Genomic DNA, 21,755 nt, shown 5'->3' with positions numbered 1-21,755 from the left:
TTTAACTACCTATCTATCTATCTATCTATCTATCTATCTATCTATCTATCTATCTATCTATCTATCTATCTATCTATCTATCTATCTATCTCTCTAACTAAACAGATAGATATGTTTATTTAACTCTAGTAAAATCACACTAAATGGCAAGATCGTTTGTTATATTTTAAAGACTCTTCTATTAACCCTTATCAAATAAATAGTAGTAACTTATAAATATCCACCATAAAGCTCTGTTATCTCTACTGCCACTTCATCATAATTCTTATTAAATATAGGGAATACCTAACAGCCTTATCCTTTACATGTAGCAAGTACGACTATTTGTTTTATCATTATCTGTTTTTTCTCACATAATTTTAATTAAAATACTGTTTAAATAATGTGTATGTCATTAAATATCGTAGTGGTTGTGAAAAACTTTCTCATGTTTGTACTTATCTAGACAAAATTGTTTAAATAGACCATTATCTCTGCAGCAGTGAGTTTTTTTTTTTGTTTCAAAATAAATATGTAACTTAATGTTTTATTTTATAAAAACGTCTGTATATTTTCAGAATGCAACATACAAACAAAAAATAAACAACAAAACTGAAAAGCAAACAAAAACATAAACAAAATGTTTTTGCTAACAATGTTTTAGTTGTTGTTGGAGATGTCCTGATATGATAACAACACCGTGCAGAGATTGAGTAAATGAGCATGTGTGTGTGTGCACAAGCGGTGAGAGATAAAGTACTGCAATCTTACAAAAAAATAATAATAATTGAACTAAGCTAAACCTGGAAAAATAAATTAAAACTCGTACCGCTGTGCACTTTATGACATCAACGCGACATCATTGAATATCAGTAGAGCCTAAGGAGTTAGTAGTTAAACTACCCATATTTTCCATCATAATTTTCAGCAACAACGTTAGACGTTGACACTCATCATCATTGTCATCATCGTCATCATCTCCATCATTAACAAACAGCCGCCTAGACAACCAAAGCAACTAGAACAAAATTTAATAATAATTCTGTTATTTAGAAAAAAAAATCTACTAACGGAAGCGGAAATTATAAGAAAATTTGATTTTATTTTGCTGCAACTGAATATTTAACTGAAAATAGTAAAAGTTAAGCTGAACTGTTAAAAGCAAAAACATTTTAATATTAAAGAAGTCTAAAGCAATTTGCGAGAGTTTCGTGAGTTTTGTAATAAAAGTGAGCTGCCTTTTCTTGTAAAGGCTGCACTAAGCAATGTCGCACAGTTCATTAAATGGTGGAGCAGGAGCAGCAGCCGCTGGTTTACTTATAGACAGCAGTAGTAGCACAACAACAAATACCTTTCAGGCCACTAGCATTATGGATTCATCGAGAGTCTCTACATGCTTAATATCAATGCTGTTGATTGTCTACGGTAGTTTTCGTAGTTTAAATATCGAACAGGAGGCTCGAGAGCGTGAACAAAAGAAACGTAATGAATCGATGACAAATTTATTGACCGGTGAACCAGTACAACAGGACCCAAGTATGTGTTAGTAATCGTAACATTTTGGTCCTTTGAGAATTTCTATATTTTACAATTATATTTCATTTATTTTCATTGTCTCTTTACTCTTTCAGATAAGTTTGCCACCTTGGATACGATGCATGCTTTGTGTTTACCTTTGGGAGCGTCCATATCTTTGTTAATTATGTTTTTCTTTTTCGATTCAATGCAATTGTTATTTGCTGTCTGTACCGCAAGTATGTTTAATCAACTTAATTAATATCTTTTGTTTTACAAGATTTTCAAATTGAATTTCTATTCTCTCTTTATTTTTTGCATTTGTATTAGTAATTGCCACGGTGGCTTTGGCCTTTTTACTCTTGCCCATGTGCCAGTATATAATACGGCCCTGCACTGATGGCAATCGTATATCGTTTGGTATTTGTGGACGTTTTACTGCCGCTGAACTCTTTAGTTTTACTCTGTCTGTGTCAATTGTTTGCATATGGGTGCTAACCGGTCATTGGCTTTTAATGGACGGTAAGTATAACTAACAAAAGTAGAAAATATCTCTCATACTCTATTTACCTTTTCCAGCCATGGGCATGGGTCTGTGTGTTGCATTTATTGCCTTCGTACGCTTGCCAAGTTTAAAAGTCTCCACACTTCTTCTAACCGGTCTTCTTATCTATGATGTTTTTTGGGTCTTCTTCTCCTCCTATATATTTAGCACAAATGTTATGGTCAAGGTGGCAACACGTCCGGCTGAAAATCCAGTTGGTATTGTGGCGCGTAAACTGAACTTGGGCAATATCGTTAGAGAACCACCGAAATTGAATTTACCTGGAAAACTGGTTTTTCCTAGCATACACAATACGGGACATTTCTCAATGTTGGGTCTGGGTGATATTGTTATGCCGGGTCTACTGTTATGTTTTGTCTTGCGTTATGATGCCTATAAAAAGTCACAGGGTGTAACAAATGATCCAACATTATCACCGCCAAAAGGTGTCGGCTCGAGGTTGACATATTTTCATTGTTCCTTATTGGGGTAAGATTCACAAAAGAAATTTTGAAAAAAGAAGTAACATTTTTTAATATCAAACTGTTTTTTTCTCAGTTATTTCCTCGGTTTACTTACAGCTACTGTAAGTTCGGAAGTATTTAAGGCTGCCCAGCCGGCTTTACTGTATTTGGTACCATTCACATTATTGCCTTTGTTGACAATGGCTTATTTAAAGGTGAGTTAAAAAGAATGGATTAATATTTAGATATATCATAGAAAATATTATAGATAGGACCTAGATGGAGCATAGATAGCTCTTAGATATATTGGAGATAAATCACAGATAGCTCATAGATATATTGGATATAAATCATAGACAGCTTGTAGATATATTGGAGAAAGTTCATAGACAGTTCGTAGATATATTGGAGAATGATCATAGATGGATTGGAGATAGATCATTAATAGATTGAAGATTGATCATATATAGATTGGAGATAGATTGGAGATAGATTGGAGACTGATCATAGATAGATTGGAGATAGATCATAGATATATTGGAAATAGATCATAGATAGATTGGAGATAGATCATAGATAGATTGAAGATAGATCATAGATAGATTGGAGGTAGATTGGAAATAGATCATTGATAGATTGGAGATAGATCATTGATAGATTGGAGATAGATCATAGATAGATTGGAGATAGATCATAGATAGATCATAGATATATAGATCATAGATAGATAGATAATATATAGATAGATCATATTGGAGATAGATTGGAAATAAATTGGAGATAGATCATAGATAGATTGGAGATAGATCATAGATAGATTGGAGATAGATCATAGATAGATTGGAGATAGATTGGAGATAGATTGGAGGTAGATCATAGGTAGATAGATCATAGATAGATAGATCATAGATAGATCATAGATAGATCATAGATAGATAGATCATAGATAGATAGATCATAGATAGATAGATCATAGATAGATAGATCATAGATAGATAGATCATAGATAGATAGATCATAGATAGATAGATCATAGATAGATAGATCATAGATAGATAGATCATAGATAGATAGATAGATAGATAGATAGATAGATAGATAGATAGATAGATAGATAGATAGATAAATAGATAAATAGATAAATAGATAGATAGATAGATAGATAGATAGATAGATAGATAGATAAATAGATAGATAGATAGATAGATAGATAGATAGATAGATAGATAGATAGATAGATAGATAGATAGATAGATAGATAGATAGATAGATAGATAAATCAACTTTTTTTTATTACGAAACAGGATCTTAATTTTTATTTTTTTTTCTATTTCTAGGGCGACTTACGTCGCATGTGGAGTGAACCCTTCATTACCCATCAACCTTCAAAACAACTGGAAGTCTGAGTGTTTTCTCCAAATAATTTTTATCTTTACTATTATCTCTTAATGTAAATTATAAGTTTTTATTTTTAGTAGTATTTTTATACAAAATTTTCTATTTACATATATTTTCACTCGATAAGTTTAATTTAATTTAAGATTTCATTTTCATTCTTCATTCTATGTACTTTATTGTGAAAAAGCATAACAATTTAAAAATTTATGAAATTCGAATTGAAATGAAATTTCCTTTACGGCTGAATTAAATACATAATATTAAAAAAAATCTCTCTCCCTCCTTCTCTCTCTCTCACTCTCTTTTTCTTAATGTAACTTTTATAGTGTTTTTTTAAGAATTTAGAGTTTTTAAAAGTGCTAGACAATTCTGTACAATATTATCTAAAGAAATGTTAGACAAAGTCTGCAATGAAAGAACAAACTAAAGACATTTGAGTCGGGTTTAGAAACAAACTTAATTTTAACAAATTTCATAAAAAGAACTGAAAATGCTTTAGCACAAATTGAAAACTTGTTTTGAAAATTTCGTAAACACTGACACTTTGATCTTCTTCTTGCCTTTTAAATTGTTTTCAAACTATATATAAAAATATTAAGTAAATTAAAAAGAAGATTCCAAAAAAAAAAAACAAAAATAAAATCTGTCACATTAATCTCTTAACATATTATTAGATAAAATTTAAAACAAAAATTAAGTAAAAACATACAAAATACAATTTAGCAATTATAAATATCTACACACATACATACATATAAAAACTGATTAAAGAAAAGGAAAATTAAACGTGAAATAGCAAGTAAATAAAAGAAAAATTATATTAATAGTAAACAAACTAAAACTCATTGACAACTTTTTGAAATTAACCACAGATTAACGAACAAAAATATTTAAAACGAAAGGAAGTAAAAAACAAAATATGTTTGCAAACATTTTAGACAAACATATTTTATATATATTATATATTAAAATAATGTATAGAACAAAAGCCTAAATGTAGTGGATTTTATTTTGATTATAATAATATAAAGTTTTTAAAAAAAATATATTTAAAAATTTTATGTTTTTTTTTATTTGAAAATGTTTCATTCTTTTTTTAAGGACATTACTTACACTAAAGATTAATGTAAGGATAGACTATTCCATAGACCAGACGATAGACTAGACTTTCGACTAGAATATATACTAGACTATACACTAGACTATAGACTAGACTATAGACTAGACTATAGACTAGACTATAGACTAGACTATAGACTAGACTATGGACTAGACTATAGACTAGACTATAGACTAGACTATAGACTAGACTATAGACTAGACTATAGACTAGACTATAGACTAGACTATAGACTAGACTATGTACTAGACTATAGACTAGACTATGTACTAGACTATAGACTAGACTATACTATAGCCTAGACTATAGACTAGGCAATAGACAAGAATATAGACTATACTATAGACTGGACTATATACTAGACTATAGACTAGACTATAGACTAGACTATAGGCTAGACTATATACTAGACTATAGACTAGACTATATACTAGACTATAGACTAGACTATAGACTAGACTATAGACTGGACTATAGGTTAGATTAAAGTCTAGACTATATACTAGACTATAGTCTAGACAAAAGACTAGACTATAAACTAGATAATAGGCTAAACTAAAGAGTAGACTAGGCTAGACTATCTATGTAATTTGTCTATTTGATTTGATTTCTTTCCTTTTTTAACATTTACAGAGATATTAAGGTGTAGATATCTGGAAAATCAGACCGCTATCTATTCAATAAAAAAAAACAAAATTCAAATAAACTATTTTTTCTTTCCCCTTTAAAAATAAAAAAAGTATTAAATACTTTTTTATTTTTCAATTATGTTTGAAATGAAAATTTAACTTTTTTTTAATTTTAAATAATTTGCAAATAAAATCTTTTAAGTTACTCAAATAATAAAGAAAAATATACGCCAAATTTCTTTATATATTTTGTACATATTCTCAATATAATTAAACATACAATAACAAAATTTAATAACTCATTTACTTAAAATAATAAAAAAATATCATGAAATATAACAAAACTACAAAAAAAATTAAATATTTTTTATCAAACAATATTTTTTATAATATTTATTTTTGTATAATTTAATAATTAAACTTATTTTGAAAATATTATTAGAGAATTCTATTGTTTAAACTTTAATTGCCTTAAATTAATTTTTGTTAATTTTTTTTTTTAATATTATCAAAATTTACTGTGTAGTAATTCGTTTTGAAAAGAATTTTTATTTTTTATTGAATTGGGTATTCCAATTGAAATGTGTTCTTTGCTAATTTTCATTTTTCATAAAAATTCTCATAATTTAAAGAAATAATTACAAATACAGCTTAACAATAACAAAAAAAATATATATAGAAAACCATCTAAGAAATATAATAAAAAACATATTTCAATTATTATATACTATTATAAAAGTAATATAATTATTAATTAAAAAAAAGTAAAAACTAAAATGAAATTTTAGCCAAGTAAGCACAGTTAAACAAAATTTTTAAATAAAACTAAGTTTAAAGAATATAAAAGACAAAAACATTTTGTATCGAATTATTCAAGGTGCAACTAATTCTGTTGTTATATATGTTCAAGTATATTTCATTCAAATGTTTCACTAACCAATCATCATCCGCAGAAACGTTTGGAAACACTGTAGTTAAAAATTTTTCCACGTGTTTTACAACACTACAATTTGTGGAATCTATAACTCTCAAGTGTTGCCAGATAGATACATATGTATGTTTTTACATCAGGGTTGTCTACTTACATGTTATTGTTTATCATATATAAACCGTTATTTTAAATTTTATGAATAACTAATACCAAGCTCACACGAATAGCCAATTACCTGTATACTAGGGTTCTATAAATCGACTTTCGAATAATCGAACAATCGACTTTTTGTCGAAAAAAGTCGAAAAGTCGAAGTTGACTATTTTGTTCCAAAAAAGTCGATAACTCGACTATCGTCTATGAAAAAGTCGAAAAGTCGACTTTGTAAATAAAAGTCGGAAAGTCGAAAAAAGTCGCAAAAGTCGAAAAAAGTCGGAAAAGTCGAAAAAAGTCGAAAAAAGTCGAAAAAAATCGGAAAAAGTCGAAAATAGTCGGAAAAAGTCGAAAATAGTCGAAAAAGTCGAAAAAACTCAAAAAATTGCAACAAATAGAAAAATATATATAAATAAAATTTTTTTATTAATAATAATATAAAAATAAATATAATAACAGTAATAATAATAATAATAATAATAATAATAATATAATGTTAAATGGCAACATTATAAATTTACTCTTCTGGCATCGAAAAAAGTCGAAAAAAGTCGAAAATAGTCGAAAAGTCGGAAAAAGTCGGAAAAAGTCGAAAAGTCAACTATTTATAAAATATTAAAAGTCGAAAAGTCGAAAAATCGACTTTTAATTAAATGAAAAAAGCCGAAAAATCGACTTTTAACTAAATGCAAAAAGTCGAAAAGTCGACTTTTCATAAAATGCAAAAAGTCGAAAAGTCGACTTTTCGTTTCAACTATAGAACCCTACCATACAATCTACAATGTGTACTTTTCATATGAAAATACTCTATTTCAACTTTTTTTTGACAGAAGTCCATAACGCTTTGCCGCGTACAACGCGTGTTGTGTATTTTAACATATATATCGGTAACCGATTTTTAGTGTACTGTGTACTTTAAATTATTTTCCACAGTTTGAATGCTTTTTGTACAAATTCAGGCGATTTTTCTTTAAACTAATACCATCTGGCAACAAATTGAAAATAAATCCAAAAACAAAAACAATCTGTCTACACTAAACTAAACAACAAACATACGGCAACACAAATTTTTCACGCTTTTGTGTTTTTTCTGCGAAAACTTAAAGGAAGAAAAAAACGGGCTGCGTAAAATGTGAAATTTTAACAGATTTTTTAAATAAATCACTGAAAAACAATTAATAAATTAAAGAAAATCTGAAAAGCAAACATATTTCTAATAAATTTACATAAAAATCAAAAGAAATTTCATAGGAAATAAAACACATTACGTGATGTAAAAAAATATGGTGCAACATAACATCTATACAGTGAAGTGAGAAAAAGAAAAAACAACATAAAAAAATTTTGTGATGATGAAAAAAAAACGAGACACAACGGGTGGCGACTACAGTAAAAATTGTATAAAAAATTAGAGAAATATTTTATTGAAAAGTAATAAATTATATAAAATTAAATTATTTGCAAAGTGTAAATGAAAAATTGTGTTAAATATTTTGGGTGTTTTTATGTTTTTGTTGAACTTTAAAAACACAGAATCAACAGTGAGTGAGTGTTTTATTATTTTTGTTCTTATATTTTTTTGAGGTTGGTTAAGACAAGGTGTACCTACACAAAACAAAACACAACCATTGTATGTACCATATAATAATAATAATACTACAGTGAAAAAGAAATGATGAATACATATAGTTAGTATATGTATGTACAACAAAAACAAAATAAATAAAAACAACAACTACTGCCATGCATAAATACATATGTATGCTCTTAAAAAGATGAGACAATTTTTAGAAAAATAAAACAAATCAACAAAAAAACAATAATAATAACAACATCAACAGCAGCAGCTAAAGCAAGTGCAAGGTAATTTAACCAATAAGAAAATATGTTCGTACACACATACACTCACACAATTTTATTCATACACTACACGAGCAAATATTTTTACAACAATAACAAATTGATATTAGTATATATTTTAAGCTTAGACTAGTGAATCTTTAACGGCGCAATAAAAAAAAAAATTTAGTACAAGCAGCACACAACAACAACAAAAAAAACTAGGCATTTAAAACAAGAACAACTACAAAAAAGTTTTTGCTATGCGTCTTTAATTATTTTTCTTCTTTTGTTTTGATGTTTTCTATATTTACAATAACAACATTTCATATTAAAAAAGAAAACAAAATTTTTATTGCGCTTTTTTCTTTCTTGTCTTTTGTTTTTTTTGGGGTGTTTTTTTAAAAAAGGAAAACTTTCAAATAGAATTAATAGGCTTGCCAGATTGTTAATTAGAAAAACTTATATTCATTATCCTGTCTGGGGAAACTTTGAAATTTTTCATCACATTCGAGTCTTTTATGGATCTTCTGCACGATTAAAATGATCATATATGCGCTTATTTTCTTAACATAAATTATACATTGGTCAGGAGAAAATGGTACCCTACTCGTGAGTCTTCTAAATGAGTCATTTATAAGCCCCGCTTTTTTATCTTGGACCAGCACTCAGGGGATGGCCCCTACTCATGCAGTGTATTGTGCTGGAACTAGGAAAATAGGTTGTGGGATGGAGGATAGAGGGAGTAGTGTTTGTGGACATTTGATTTAAACCTTCTAACGTCGATAGTGGTGGGGAATACTTCTACAATAAGTTTGTTCCACATACGAACAGTGCGGCTGAAGAATGAATTTTCCCTGTAATGTGTTGTGCGGTCCACTGGCCAATCGACCACAAATGGGTGCTACGTAAAAATATACGGGCATAGGGATCGAGTTCACTAATTTCAGGGGAACACTTTCCATTATAGCATTTATAGAACAGTGAAATACACCTCACATTGCGACGGTACTCCAGTGAATCAATAGAGTCGAATATCCTACTGTCGCCGATAAGTACCTTCGCCCTCTCTTGTACGCGGTCGAGTAGCTCCATAATAGACTTCAGAGCTCCGGCCCATACATACGGCTATAAATAGTGTAAATAGTGAGAAGATCAAAATACATATAATTTTATAAACGAAATGATAATTATATCAACTAAATTTTTTGGACTCACAAAATGTTTTGCTAACTCTTCCAAAAGAGTCTTTTCTGAGACATATTTCTAATCAGTTTCGAATAATTTTTGAATCGTTTTTGAATCATTTTTAAGTGGAAGTGTTGCTATTTCATTACAAACAAAAACAGTTACATAAAGAACAATTTTAGATCTTCCAACGGCTTAAAATATGACTACAAAATAAGTTTTTAAAACCATCATATATTAAACACCAAGATGATCAATTTATATATCGGTTGCATTTTCGAGTAATTTTAAAGCGCTCAACTTATTAATCACTTTAAGGTCATCCAAAGGAGTCAAATATTACTAAGTTTACTGATTAATCATCCAACAATCTTACAAATACTAGCTGGGATTATACAGCTAGTATTTGCAATATTCACCCCTATCGCCAATAGAAGTGAAAATTTGTATCCCTTTAAACTTTTATTTCCCTCGAAGGGAAAATTTCTATCGTAAACTTGTTGTGAACAACTCACAATTGTTGATTTTGTTGATGGAACAGCTGTTCAATGTTTACAAAATTCAATTAAAAAATTACACAACAGGGGAATTTTTTTATGACAAAAATGTTATTGAACTAAAAAAGAAAAAAGTAGGGGTGATTATTTTTTTGTAATAGACCCATGCTGAATTTTCTTAAAAATTAAATTCCCAATTTCTTTAGTTTTGCTTAACGTCTGGCAATATTTCACACAAACTTGGTTACTTCCTTAATACTAGGGTTATATAGTTGAAACGAAACGTCGACTTTTCTACTTTTTGACTTTTTGCATTTTATGAAAAGTCGACATTTAGTTAAAAGTCGATTTTTCGACTTTTCGACTTTTAATATTTTATAAACAGTCGACTTTTCGACTTTCCGACTTTCCGACTTTTCGACTTTTCGACTTTTTCCGACTTTTTCCGACTTTTCGACTTTTTCCGACTTTTCGACTTTTTTCGACTATTTTCGACTTTTTCCGATTTTTATCGACTTCGACTATTTTCGACTTTTCGACTTTTTTCGACTCTTTCCGACTTTTCGACTTTTATTTACAAAGTCGATTTTTAGACTTTTTTCATAGACGATAGTCGAGTTATCGACTTTTTTGGAAGAAAATAGTCGACTTCGACTTTTCGACTTTTTTCGACAAAAAGTCGATTGTTCGATTATTCGAAAGTCGATTTATAGAACCCTACTTAATAACGTTCCACAGCACTTATCAAGCGGTGTTTTCTTTCTTTTCAAGAGCTTCTCTTAAACGTACATATATCGTAGTATTTCGTAAATTGTATTATCTTCTTCTTCTTTTGCTTACATTTCTTACGTATACATCATCATAATCATAATCCTTTTGATGAGCATGTCCTTTTTTTCAAGGCTGTTGTTGGGTTGGTAAATAATTCTCACATTCAGCCAGTGTCATACTTAGACACATGTGGAAATAAAGACATAAACAACAAAAAATATACTCATATGTCCTCCTTTTAATTTCATAACAATTTTTTTCAAGTTTTTTTTCTGGTCTTATAATTTTTATTCAATTTACTTTTGCTTTCATTTGTTTTTGTTTTTTTTTGTCTATTTTACCTTCCTATCATCATTTCGTTTATTGTCATCATCATCATTATTATGTTTTTTTTCTTCTGCCAACTCCCCATATATACATATGCATGTATGTTTGTTGTTTTTGGAGCGTATATGTGTTTTGATAATATTTTTTATAACTGCGCCAAGTTTAGTTTGTTTTTGTTTTTTTTTGCGAAAATTAAATAAACAACAATTTTTATGGTTGTTTTTTAATTTTTCACAATTTGTTTGATTTAGGATTGCCAAGTTACTTTGTAATATATTTCGAAAGGGAACAACATCAAAGATATTGTTTTAAATTTATGCCCTAATGTTTCTTTATAAATTTATTGATTACACAAGGTTTTTTATTTGAAGGTAAATAACGATCATTGTTTTCAATAACAGTTTGGTAACCCTTTAATCTTGGGTGTTATTTTGCTCATACGATACACAAATAAATAATAATACACAAAAAAATAATAACAAAATTAAGAAACAAAATTAAAATTGATAAAATGTGTGGGACGTAACAACAAATGTTTTAATAATATTTGTTTTTATTGTGTACTATTTTTTGCTGTGTTAATTGTTTTGAAAATAAAATAAAGAATACAGCAAAGCTTTGTGCAAGATGTATCAAGTATAAAGTGAAATATGGCGCAAATTTTATGCATTTTTTTATGTATCGACTTTGACAGCATCTGATTTGGGAGCTGATTGTTTTTATATGGAATTTCACAGTTTTATGAATAAAATAAACAATCAGCTGTTTAAATTACCTCACCTTATTAGTTGCGCCATGGTATATTGTTGTTTTTATTGTAAATCCTGTTGTTCTGCTTTAAGCGCCGTAACACGGCATTCTTTTTGATAATCAATGTTTACGTTTAATTCCATACATGGAAAATTTAAAATACTTTTTAGTAAGGTTATATAAATCGACTTTCGAATAATCGAACTATCGACATTTTGTTGAAAAAGGTCGAAGACTAGACTATAGACTAGACTATAGACTAGATTATAGACTAGACTATAGACTAAACTATAGACTAAACTATAGACTAGACTTTAGACTAGTCTATAGACTAGACTTTAGACTAGTCTATAGACTAGACTATAGACTAGACTATAGACTAGACTATAGACTAGACTATAGACTAGACTATAGACTAGGCTATAGACTAGACTATAGACTAGACTATAGACTAGACTATAGACTAGACTATAGACTAGACTATAGACTAGACTATAGACTAGACTATAGACTAGACTATAGACTAGACTATAGACTAGACAATAGACCAGACTATAGACTAGGCTATAGACTACAATGATATCGAAAAGTATGTATTGAATTTTCCATACCTGCATAAGTCTTCAATATTTAGTTTTCCAGTTAAAAAAGCATTTAAGTTAATTCTTTATTATTGTTGTTTTTTTTTCTCTTTACTTTAATTTCATTTGTTTACACAAAATTTTGTATTTAAAATATTGACGTCGTTGGTTGTTAATTTTTAATAGATTGTAGTTATTGTTATTATTATTTCGCATTGAAAACAGTATCGTTAGCTGAAGTACGTTAAAATGTAAGTTAAAAAAAAACAAAATAAATTCTAATAATAAATAAATTGAAATTAGATAGGTATTTTAAATATGAAATAATAACAATATGAGTTATGTCATGTCAGTAAAAATCATAAAATTTAGATATAGATTATTTGTTTAGAGAATTTTAACCAGAAGTCCAAAAAGGAGTTGTTCGTAGATCAACAGATTTATATAATTATATTTGGTCCTTTTAAGATTTAACTAATATCTAGCCCTGTCCGTGCTTAAGGTTAATCTTGATCAATCTAATCTTAACATTAGCACGTATCAGCATTTCCAGAAATCAAACTTGCAGATATGTAACAGTCCCAATGAGCTTGAAGAGATGACCACACATTCTCGCCGATACCACATATCAACTTTGACCTTCACACTATGATCATAGACTTTTCATATAGTAGTTTTATTGGAAACTAAATGTACTCCAGTAATGATTTTTTGAATCTGTAAAGAGCATTTTTATCCCGCGTGATTTTTTTATTCACTTGAAACTGTTTTTCTCTCTCTCTCTTTTGCTCATTGGGTTCTTTTTTACAACTAATAGTACATTAGCAAAACATTAGTTAAAAATAGCAACAACTATGAAATTAATAGAAACAACAGCAGCTAATAAACAAATAAATTAAAGCATAAATAATGAATAAACAAATAAACAAGTGTCGTCTTCCCTTGTGACTTGAATTACAAAATTGTCAGACAACGTTTTGTCGACAATTTGATTTGAGTATTTTGTGTTGTTTTTTTTTGGTTTGTCAATTTTCTCACTATTATTTTTGTTGAAATGTTTACGAATATATGAATACCCTACATGTTTAATAGCAGTATTATTGACTTGAACTTAGGTAATCATTGCATTAGTAAAAAGGTCGCAACTAGAGAAGAGATACAAGCCGAAACGGCTTAAATCGGAGGCGGCTGGGCGCCGGTAATATTTTGCAAGCCGCGCCGCCGCCGTCTTCTTTCGGCTGAAAAGCTAAGCTGGCTTAAACGTAGCTGCTGATTAAGATTGGAATTGCACATGTATTTCGAAAATAATTTCAAAAATTAGAACGGTGTTGTCACTATTTTATATTCTTATTGCAAATTGAAAAGAGTTGCCACACAATATTGTGCTAATATTAAAATTATGAAAACTACTATAAATGTGGATTTTCTGCAGAAAAAACTTATATAGAGACAGATTTCTATATAACAGACTATTATACGCTTATAAGGTCAATTTCTACAATAAAAGTTAAATTGAGCCTACAATGTAGCCGCCGATATTTTCTATAATAAGCCGCCGCCACCAATAATTTTGCGTCGGCTTGTATCTCTGCACCGGAGGGTATCCTAAAGCTATTTGAATCAAAAGTTATAAAGTACATGGCCTATGCAGATTAGGGTTCTATAGTTGAAACGAAAAACTTTTCGACTTTGCATTTTATGAAAAGTCGACTTTTCGACTTTTTGCATTTTATGAAAAGTCGACATTTCGACTTTTTGCATTTTATGGAAAGTCGACTTTTCGACTTTTTGCATTTAGTTAAAAATCGATTTTTCGACTTTTTTCATTTAATTAAAAGTCGATTTTTCGACTTTTAATATTTTATAAATAGTCGACTTTTCGACTTTTTTCAACTATTTCCGAATTTTGATTTTTTTCGACTATTTTCGACTTTCCGACTTTTTTCAACTTTTTCCGACCAGAGTTAAAAATTTATAAAGTTGCCAGAAGCGTAAATTTATAATGTTGCCATTTAACATTATATTATTATTATTATTTATTATTATTAATAAAAAATGTTATTTATATTTTTTCTATTTGTTGCAATTTTTTTCCGACTTCTTTCTATTTTCGACTTTTTCCGACTTTTCGACTTTATTTGACTTTTCGACTTTTTTCGACTCTTTCCGACGTTTTCGACTTTTTCCGACTTATCGACTTTTTTCGACTTTTATTTACAAAGTCGACTTTTCGACTTTTTTCATAGACGATAGTCGAGTTATCGACTTTTTTGGAACAAAATAGTCTACTTCGACTTTTTTCGACAAAAAGCCGATTGTTCGATTATTCGAAAGTCGATTTATAGAACCCTAATGCAGATAAGGTGTTGTTGGAGGTCGAAGTGTGTCTCTCTCGACATTACTAGCCGTATACCACAATTGGACTTGGACATTATTATATTTATCTATCATTTTTAGAACAATGGCTAAGAATCTACTAGGACTCTATAAGTCTTTGTTAAGCAAACCTTTAGTCACACAAAAATATCTGTAAGAACTAGGTCTACTACTTAGATTATGGTAACTTCTAACTTAGAGCGGGTTTTTGGGTTGGCAATCAAATGCCATTTAATAATCATATTAGTTAATCAAATTTATTCTGATGTTAATCATCTTTGATATTTTTGAGTACAAAATTCAACTTTGCAGTGTTGCCATACAAAACAACCGAAAATGTCACTGTTTGTTATCAAAACAATGCATGTTTTATAAAAAAGAAGAAGACAATTGTAAATGTAATATGAAAATTAAAGAAAACTTAAATTTTAAACAAAAACATATTTTGAAGTCCCTATAAATTATACAAATCGATACAACAATCATTTTAATGTTTATTTTAGTAAAAATTGTATTAATTTCTTTTTGCATCAGCTATTTACACTTTTGCATTTCTTAATCAATTTTAAACCACCTCCGTTGGGCGTTGAAACTAGCAAAAGATTCTTCACCTAAAGATTGGCTCTTAGGGTATCGTAAAATCGGTCAAGTTGGACTAAACTTTTTTGCTTAATTTGTTTTACGATTCATGTTTTGAAGATTTTAAATAGTATGGAGGTGGCCCAATCAGAAATAGAATTTTGTATACAAATAATATACAGTAAGGTATGTATATACAAACATAAATATGTACATACATATGTATGTATGTATGTTTGTGTGTAGATATGTCAGTTTAAATATTCGTAAATACTTTTAGTACGTGTACATTTTTAAGGCACAAGCACAAATATTTAGTTATTTATTTATAGTGCAAATGTGATGAATATTTTTTTTATTGTTTATTGTAATTTATTATTTTTATTTTTTTTATAATTCATGATATTTTCGATGATTTCTAGTCGATAGCATTTGTTTTTGTCAGCAACGTGTGTCTATCTACATATCTGTCATACGTTTGTCTGTGTGTTCGTTTTTAGTTGTTTTTGTTTATTTATAAATATTTGTGATTTTATTTTTAGTTAATTTTTTTTTCTTCTTCTAAATTGTCGCCTGCAAATTGTTTAATTTATTATGATTCACATTTCGTCATTTAAAGAAAATAAAGAATTTGTTATATACGTGTGTATTTTCCTAATTTATGGGGATCATTAAAGATCAAATTCCTTTTCTAAATATGACCTTCCCTCCCCCCCTCCCTCAAAAAAAGAAAAATGTATGGAAATATTATAAATAAAGTAAAGATTTAAAATAAATTGTTATTTAAACGGAAATACTTTTGATATTGAATGTTCGCCAGCAAAATCTTAACTTACCCGTTAAGTGGGCAAGTAATCTCCCCTATTCTGCATATCAATTTGAATTGAAATTTTTCGCTTGTGGCAACTTTGATATTCTGCATTTCGATTCGATTCTCCAAAACATAAACAACAACTTACTAAATACTTGTTTTCGATTGTTGCGTAACTGAATGCATAGCAAGGGAGCAAATTGTGGATAGTTGACTTTTTGGACAATATAGTCGACTTTACGACATTTTGAGGAAAAAATTAGGGTTCTATAGTTAAAACAAAAAAGTCGACTTTTTGCATTTAGTTAAAAGTTGACTTTTTGCATTTTATGCAAAGTCGATTTTTCGACTTTTTTCACTTAGTTAATAGTCGACTATTACACTTTTCGACTATAAGTATTTTATAAATATTCGAGTTTTCGACTTTTCAACTTTTGCAGACTTTTTGACTATTTTCGACATCTTTCTACTATTTTTTTTCGAGTTTTTCCGACTATTGTAGAGTTTGTGACTTTTTTCTACTATTTTTGAGTTTTCGAGTTTTCGACTTTTTTCGACTTATTGAATTTCGATTATTTCGACTTTTTCACTTTTTTCGACTTTTATTTACAAATTCGACTTTTCGACATTTTTCATAGACGATAGTGAGGTTATCGATTTTTTTTGAAACAAAAAGTCGATTGTTCGATTATTCGAATGTCGATTTATAGAACCCTAGAAGAAAAAATACATGCTTTGCGACAAAAAAAGTCGACTCTTTAAATTTTGTTTAAAGAATCAATTATTTTTTCTTAGAAATCGATAAAACGACTGACTTTTGACTTTTTAATTTTTTCCAACATTTTGTCTTTTACTCCTTTCTTTCGAGTTAGTCGACTTCTTTAGCTCGAAAAACGATTTTGATTTTTGTGCAAAAATTCGTTAGAACTTTTCAAACTTTTTTCTAAATATTTCCAACTTTCCTAACTTTTTTAATATCAATTATTCTCACTTTCTTTGAATTTTATCTTCAAAATCGATTATTCTACTTTTTCTGCAACTTTAAAACAAAATAGTCGACTTTAAATTTTCGATAAAAATTCGATAGAAATTTTCAACATAAATTTTAATATAAATTTGACTTTATTCTAATCTAAATCTTATATTTCATTAAAAAACTGAATCTCGGGAAATCTTTTTTACATTCCACAGATTAATAACAAAAAAACTCTATGTATTTAAATGCATTAATTTAATTGTGTTTTTTTTTTAATTCTCTTAAACTTTAAACACAATAACAATCAACATTTATAAGCCACGTGTTTAGTAAGATTAGTATGAACTATAATACATATTGTTTATTTACCACAAGTTAGGTATAACTCAAAATAATAGGTTTTTAAGAAAAGTAATCATTGAAAGTTTAATGATATTTAATTAATTCTTTAAGAAAAAAATTAAAAAATGTTCGTATTTGAAAAATGAATGAAAATTGAGATTTCCTTGATTCCTCTCCCTCTTTTAACGAATGTAGTGGATTATCAAACTACATGAATTTAAAAAACCTCAAATTTTAAGTTATTACATTCTTGTGGTAAATGTACCAGATGTATTTGCATACAAATCAAAATGTTCAGTTGAAAAATAATCTCTATATATAAAAAATAAAAGTGTCTTTGTGCGTTTGTATGTTTGTTTAGACTTTATAGACTGATAAACGGCTGGACCGATTTTTCTGAAATTTTCAGTGTCTGAAAGAAACTATAGGCTACTTTTTTATTTTGGAATTTTGTTTGGGCGAGGTGCCATGCTCTTATTCAGAAAATATTTAATCAGTATAGAGTTTTCAAAATTTGCCGAAACCACTTTAGTGTCAATATGATTAGTATTAAGGGGCGTGGCACCTCCCATATAAATTAAATACAAAAATTCGTTTATCTTGGAAACTATTACAGTTAGAATCTTAAAATTTTGTACAAATAACTTTAGCATCCTTTTAAATATTTTCGGTAATAAATTGGTGGACTACCCATGAGGGGATCGGCACCTCCCATAGTGATTAAATTCTAAAATTCCTTAATCTGGAAAACTAATAAAACTAAATTCTTTAAATTTTGCACGAATCTGAACATTTTGAAGGAAAAAGAGCTTAGGATTGAAGCCCCCATATGAATTAAAAACCAATATTCATATATCTTAGAAACTATTAGAGCAAGAATTTCTTAAATTTTATATTTAACGAACTTTGAGATTCATTTGAACATTAAGGGCCAATATTTAGTTGAAGCATTAGGGATTAAATTAAAATTAATCCTCCAAAGTTGTTTGTTTGTTATTCAATAGGGTTCTCTATAGTTAAAACGAAAAGTCGACTTTTCGACTTTTTTTGCATTTAGTTAAAAGACGACTTTTCTACTTTTTGCATTTTATGAAAAGTTGATTTTTCGACTTTAAGTATATTTTATTAATAGTCGACTTTTCGACTTTTTTTTAGACTTCTCGACTTTTTTTTAGACTTCTCGACTTTTTTTAGACTTCTCGACTTTTCGAGTTTTTTTCGTTTTCTTTTGACTTTTTACGACTTTTCGACTTTTTTGACTTTTTTCAAGTTTTTTCGAAAATTTTTGACTTTTTTCTACTATTTTGAACTTTTAGACTTTTTTTCAACTTTTTACGACTTTATCCGACCTTTTAACTTTATTAGACTTTTCGACTTTCTTTTTTTTCTTTTATTCACAATGTCGACTTTTCTAAACAGCTGATGCAAAAAGAAAATCATACTATATTTACTAAAATAAACATTACAATTATTAATTTATTAATTTATATAAATTATGGGGACTTGTTATATTGGGTTGGTGCTGATGTTTGTAACGCACAATAATATTGGTCCTATACACACCTTAAAGTATACCAATCGGCTCAGAATCATTTTCTGAGTCGATTTAGCTATGTCCGTCCGTCCATGTAAACCTTGTAATCAAAATGCAGACCACAATTTTGAAGATAATTGAATGAAATTTGGGCGAACCCTATTGAAAATGGTTAAGATCGGTCCATTATTTCACCTAGCCCCCAATACAACTGTACCCCCGAAGAGAGCTTGTAAACATTGTAATCAAACTACAGGTCGCAATTTTGGAGATAATTCAATGAAATTTGGCACATGATCTTCTTTTATACTGTAGACGAAGCCAATTGAAAATGATTATTTCACCTAGCCCCTATATAACTGAACCCCCGAATAGAGCTTTTAAACCTTGTAATCAAACTACAGGTCGCAATTTTGGAGATAATTCAATGAAATTTGGCACATGATCTTTTTTGGCACTAAAAACGAAGCCTATTGAAAATAGTTAACATCGGTTCATTATTTCACCTAGGCCCCATAGAACTGAACCTGACAAATAGGGCTTTTAATTTCATAATTATGTTTAATATACTCGTATCTCGACAAAAAGCTGTAAAACCAAGTTCTATACTAGTCTTGATGACCCTGATAAACTTTATAATTATAGAGCCTCATTTGACCCTAGTCCCTCTAAGAAGCCCCCACAAAATTTTACTGATATATCCACAGTTTTATTAAACAGTAAATGTCTTAAGTATATATGAGGCAAGTTACAATTCATTTATTATGAAAACTAAATTACATTTTATTCGTGTGCAGGTATAGGGTATTGTATGGTCAGCCTCGTCCGACTATTAAAGCCCAAATAGACTACACAAGCGGCTTCCACTGTAAGAGTATAATGGACGTACTTTTAATGGGGGAACATGGCACCTCCCATATGAATTAAATACAAAATTTTGTTTATCTGGGAAACTAGTAGAAATATATTCTTTAAATTTTGGAAAAATTACTTAAATATTTATCTGCACATCTTTAAAATCGTTAAGTTGTTTTTTTATTTATATTGCTTTTAGGGTAGCAAAGCATACTGGGTATAGCTAGTAATGTATAAACAAAAAACAATAACAATACGATGAAGTCTCGTCGTCGACTCTACTACTACAACTGTCATACTTCAAATCCCTGAGTTGTTATTTCTAATTGATGCAGATAAAAAATAAAAATCGCGGGTTTTGTGTATATTTTTTAACTTTATGAGATTATTAAGAAAATAATAATAAATAAATGTTTACTTTTGCATTATATTATTATAATATAAACATTTTTTTTATTTTTATGTTATTTTTTTTATAATTAAATTTTTGCAAAAATTATCATAATTGTATACAGAAAATACCAGATTATTACTTAACTTTAAATTTATTTTTTTTTGTATATTATTGTTAATTTGTGTGTTTATATTTTTGCAATCTTGTTGTTTTTTTTTAATGGAAATTCACACCCAATGTGCTAAATAAATATAGATATAGTTAGTTAAACAAATTTGTAGAGATAGAGTTTGGTTTTTTGAAAGATTTGAATGCATTGTTATTATATTAGATATTAATAACACTTTTTGAATTAGCGCTATCGAAATTTATGTTCCTTTTGAAAGCTGCAAGTTTTATGCTTTTGAAATTTTAAAATTTCGTATAAAAATTTAGGTAAAAACTTCACCCATTATCAATACGAAATAATTGCATGAATGGTTTTGAATTTACTTACAAAAATTATGCTGAAAATTAATATGAAATTGTGTTCCTGTTAATTTCTTCTATCGAAATTTATGTTCCTTTCGAAAGCTGTAAGTTTTAAGCTTTTGAAATTTTAAAATTTCGTATAAAAATCTAGGTAAGAACTTCACCCATTATCAATTCGAAATAATTGCATGAATGGTTTTGAACTTACTTACAAAATTTTATTATTTTGGACTTTAAAGTACATAAATGATTAATTGCTTATTACTCTTGAACAAAAAGTCGTAAAGTCGACTTTTTGTTATTTGTAAAAAAGTTAACTTTTCGACTTTTTTCTACTTTTTCAACTTACAATATAGTCTTTGTTAGAAAAATGGCAGAACTAGAACAAAACTAGAACAAAACTAGAACAGAACTAGAACAGAACTAGAACAGAACTGGAACAGAACTGGAACAGAACTGGAACAGAACTGGAACAGAACTGGAACAGAACTGGAACAGAAAAGGAACAGAACTAGAACAGAAATAGAACAAAACTAGAACAGAAATAGAACAAAACTGGAACAAAACTAGAACAGAACATGAACGGAACTAGAACAGAACTGGAACAGAACTAGATCAGAACTAGAACAGAACAGAACAAGAACAGAACAAGAACAGAACAAGAACAGAACAAGAACAGAACAAGAACAGAACAAGAACAGAACAAGAACAGAACAAGAACAGAACAAGAA

General features: G+C 28.6%; 2 protein-coding genes across 3 annotated transcripts in view; both read left to right on the top strand.

The window, feature by feature from the left end:
* LOC111679107 (signal peptide peptidase-like 3) overlaps positions 1 to 4,973 on the top strand; it is a 12,109-nt gene extending 7,136 nt beyond the window's left edge. The window contains exons 2-7 of one of the 2 annotated variants that reach the window (XM_046949372.1): positions 558 to 1,515; positions 1,611 to 1,733; positions 1,825 to 2,016; positions 2,074 to 2,527; positions 2,597 to 2,717; positions 3,840 to 4,973. In XM_046949372.1, coding sequence (XP_046805328.1) covers positions 1,245 to 1,515; positions 1,611 to 1,733; positions 1,825 to 2,016; positions 2,074 to 2,527; positions 2,597 to 2,717; positions 3,840 to 3,908 — 1,230 coding nt within the window. In that variant the 5' untranslated portion in view covers positions 558 to 1,244 and the 3' untranslated portion in view covers positions 3,909 to 4,973. Of the gene's footprint in view, positions 1 to 557; positions 1,522 to 1,610; positions 1,734 to 1,824; positions 2,017 to 2,073; positions 2,528 to 2,596; positions 2,718 to 3,839 lie in introns of both variants that reach the window. The other variant, XM_046949371.1, reaches the window with a different exon arrangement.
* Positions 4,974 to 7,892: 2,919 nt separating this feature from the next.
* The window catches only part of LOC124419292 (SH2B adapter protein 1-like), a 15,744-nt gene continuing 1,881 nt past the window's right edge, over positions 7,893 to 21,755 (top strand). Inside the window, exon 1 of the mRNA XM_046947972.1 lies at positions 7,893 to 8,596. The gene's annotated coding sequence lies outside the window, so the exon portion shown is untranslated. The remainder of the gene's footprint in view (positions 8,597 to 21,755) is intronic.

Source organism: Lucilia cuprina, chromosome 4 (genome assembly GCF_022045245.1).
Source record: "Lucilia cuprina isolate Lc7/37 chromosome 4, ASM2204524v1, whole genome shotgun sequence".
NCBI lineage: Eukaryota > Metazoa > Arthropoda > Insecta > Diptera > Calliphoridae > Lucilia > Lucilia cuprina.
The sequence above is the reverse complement of the archived record's forward strand: the minus strand, read 5'-3'. Positions and strand labels throughout refer to the sequence as shown.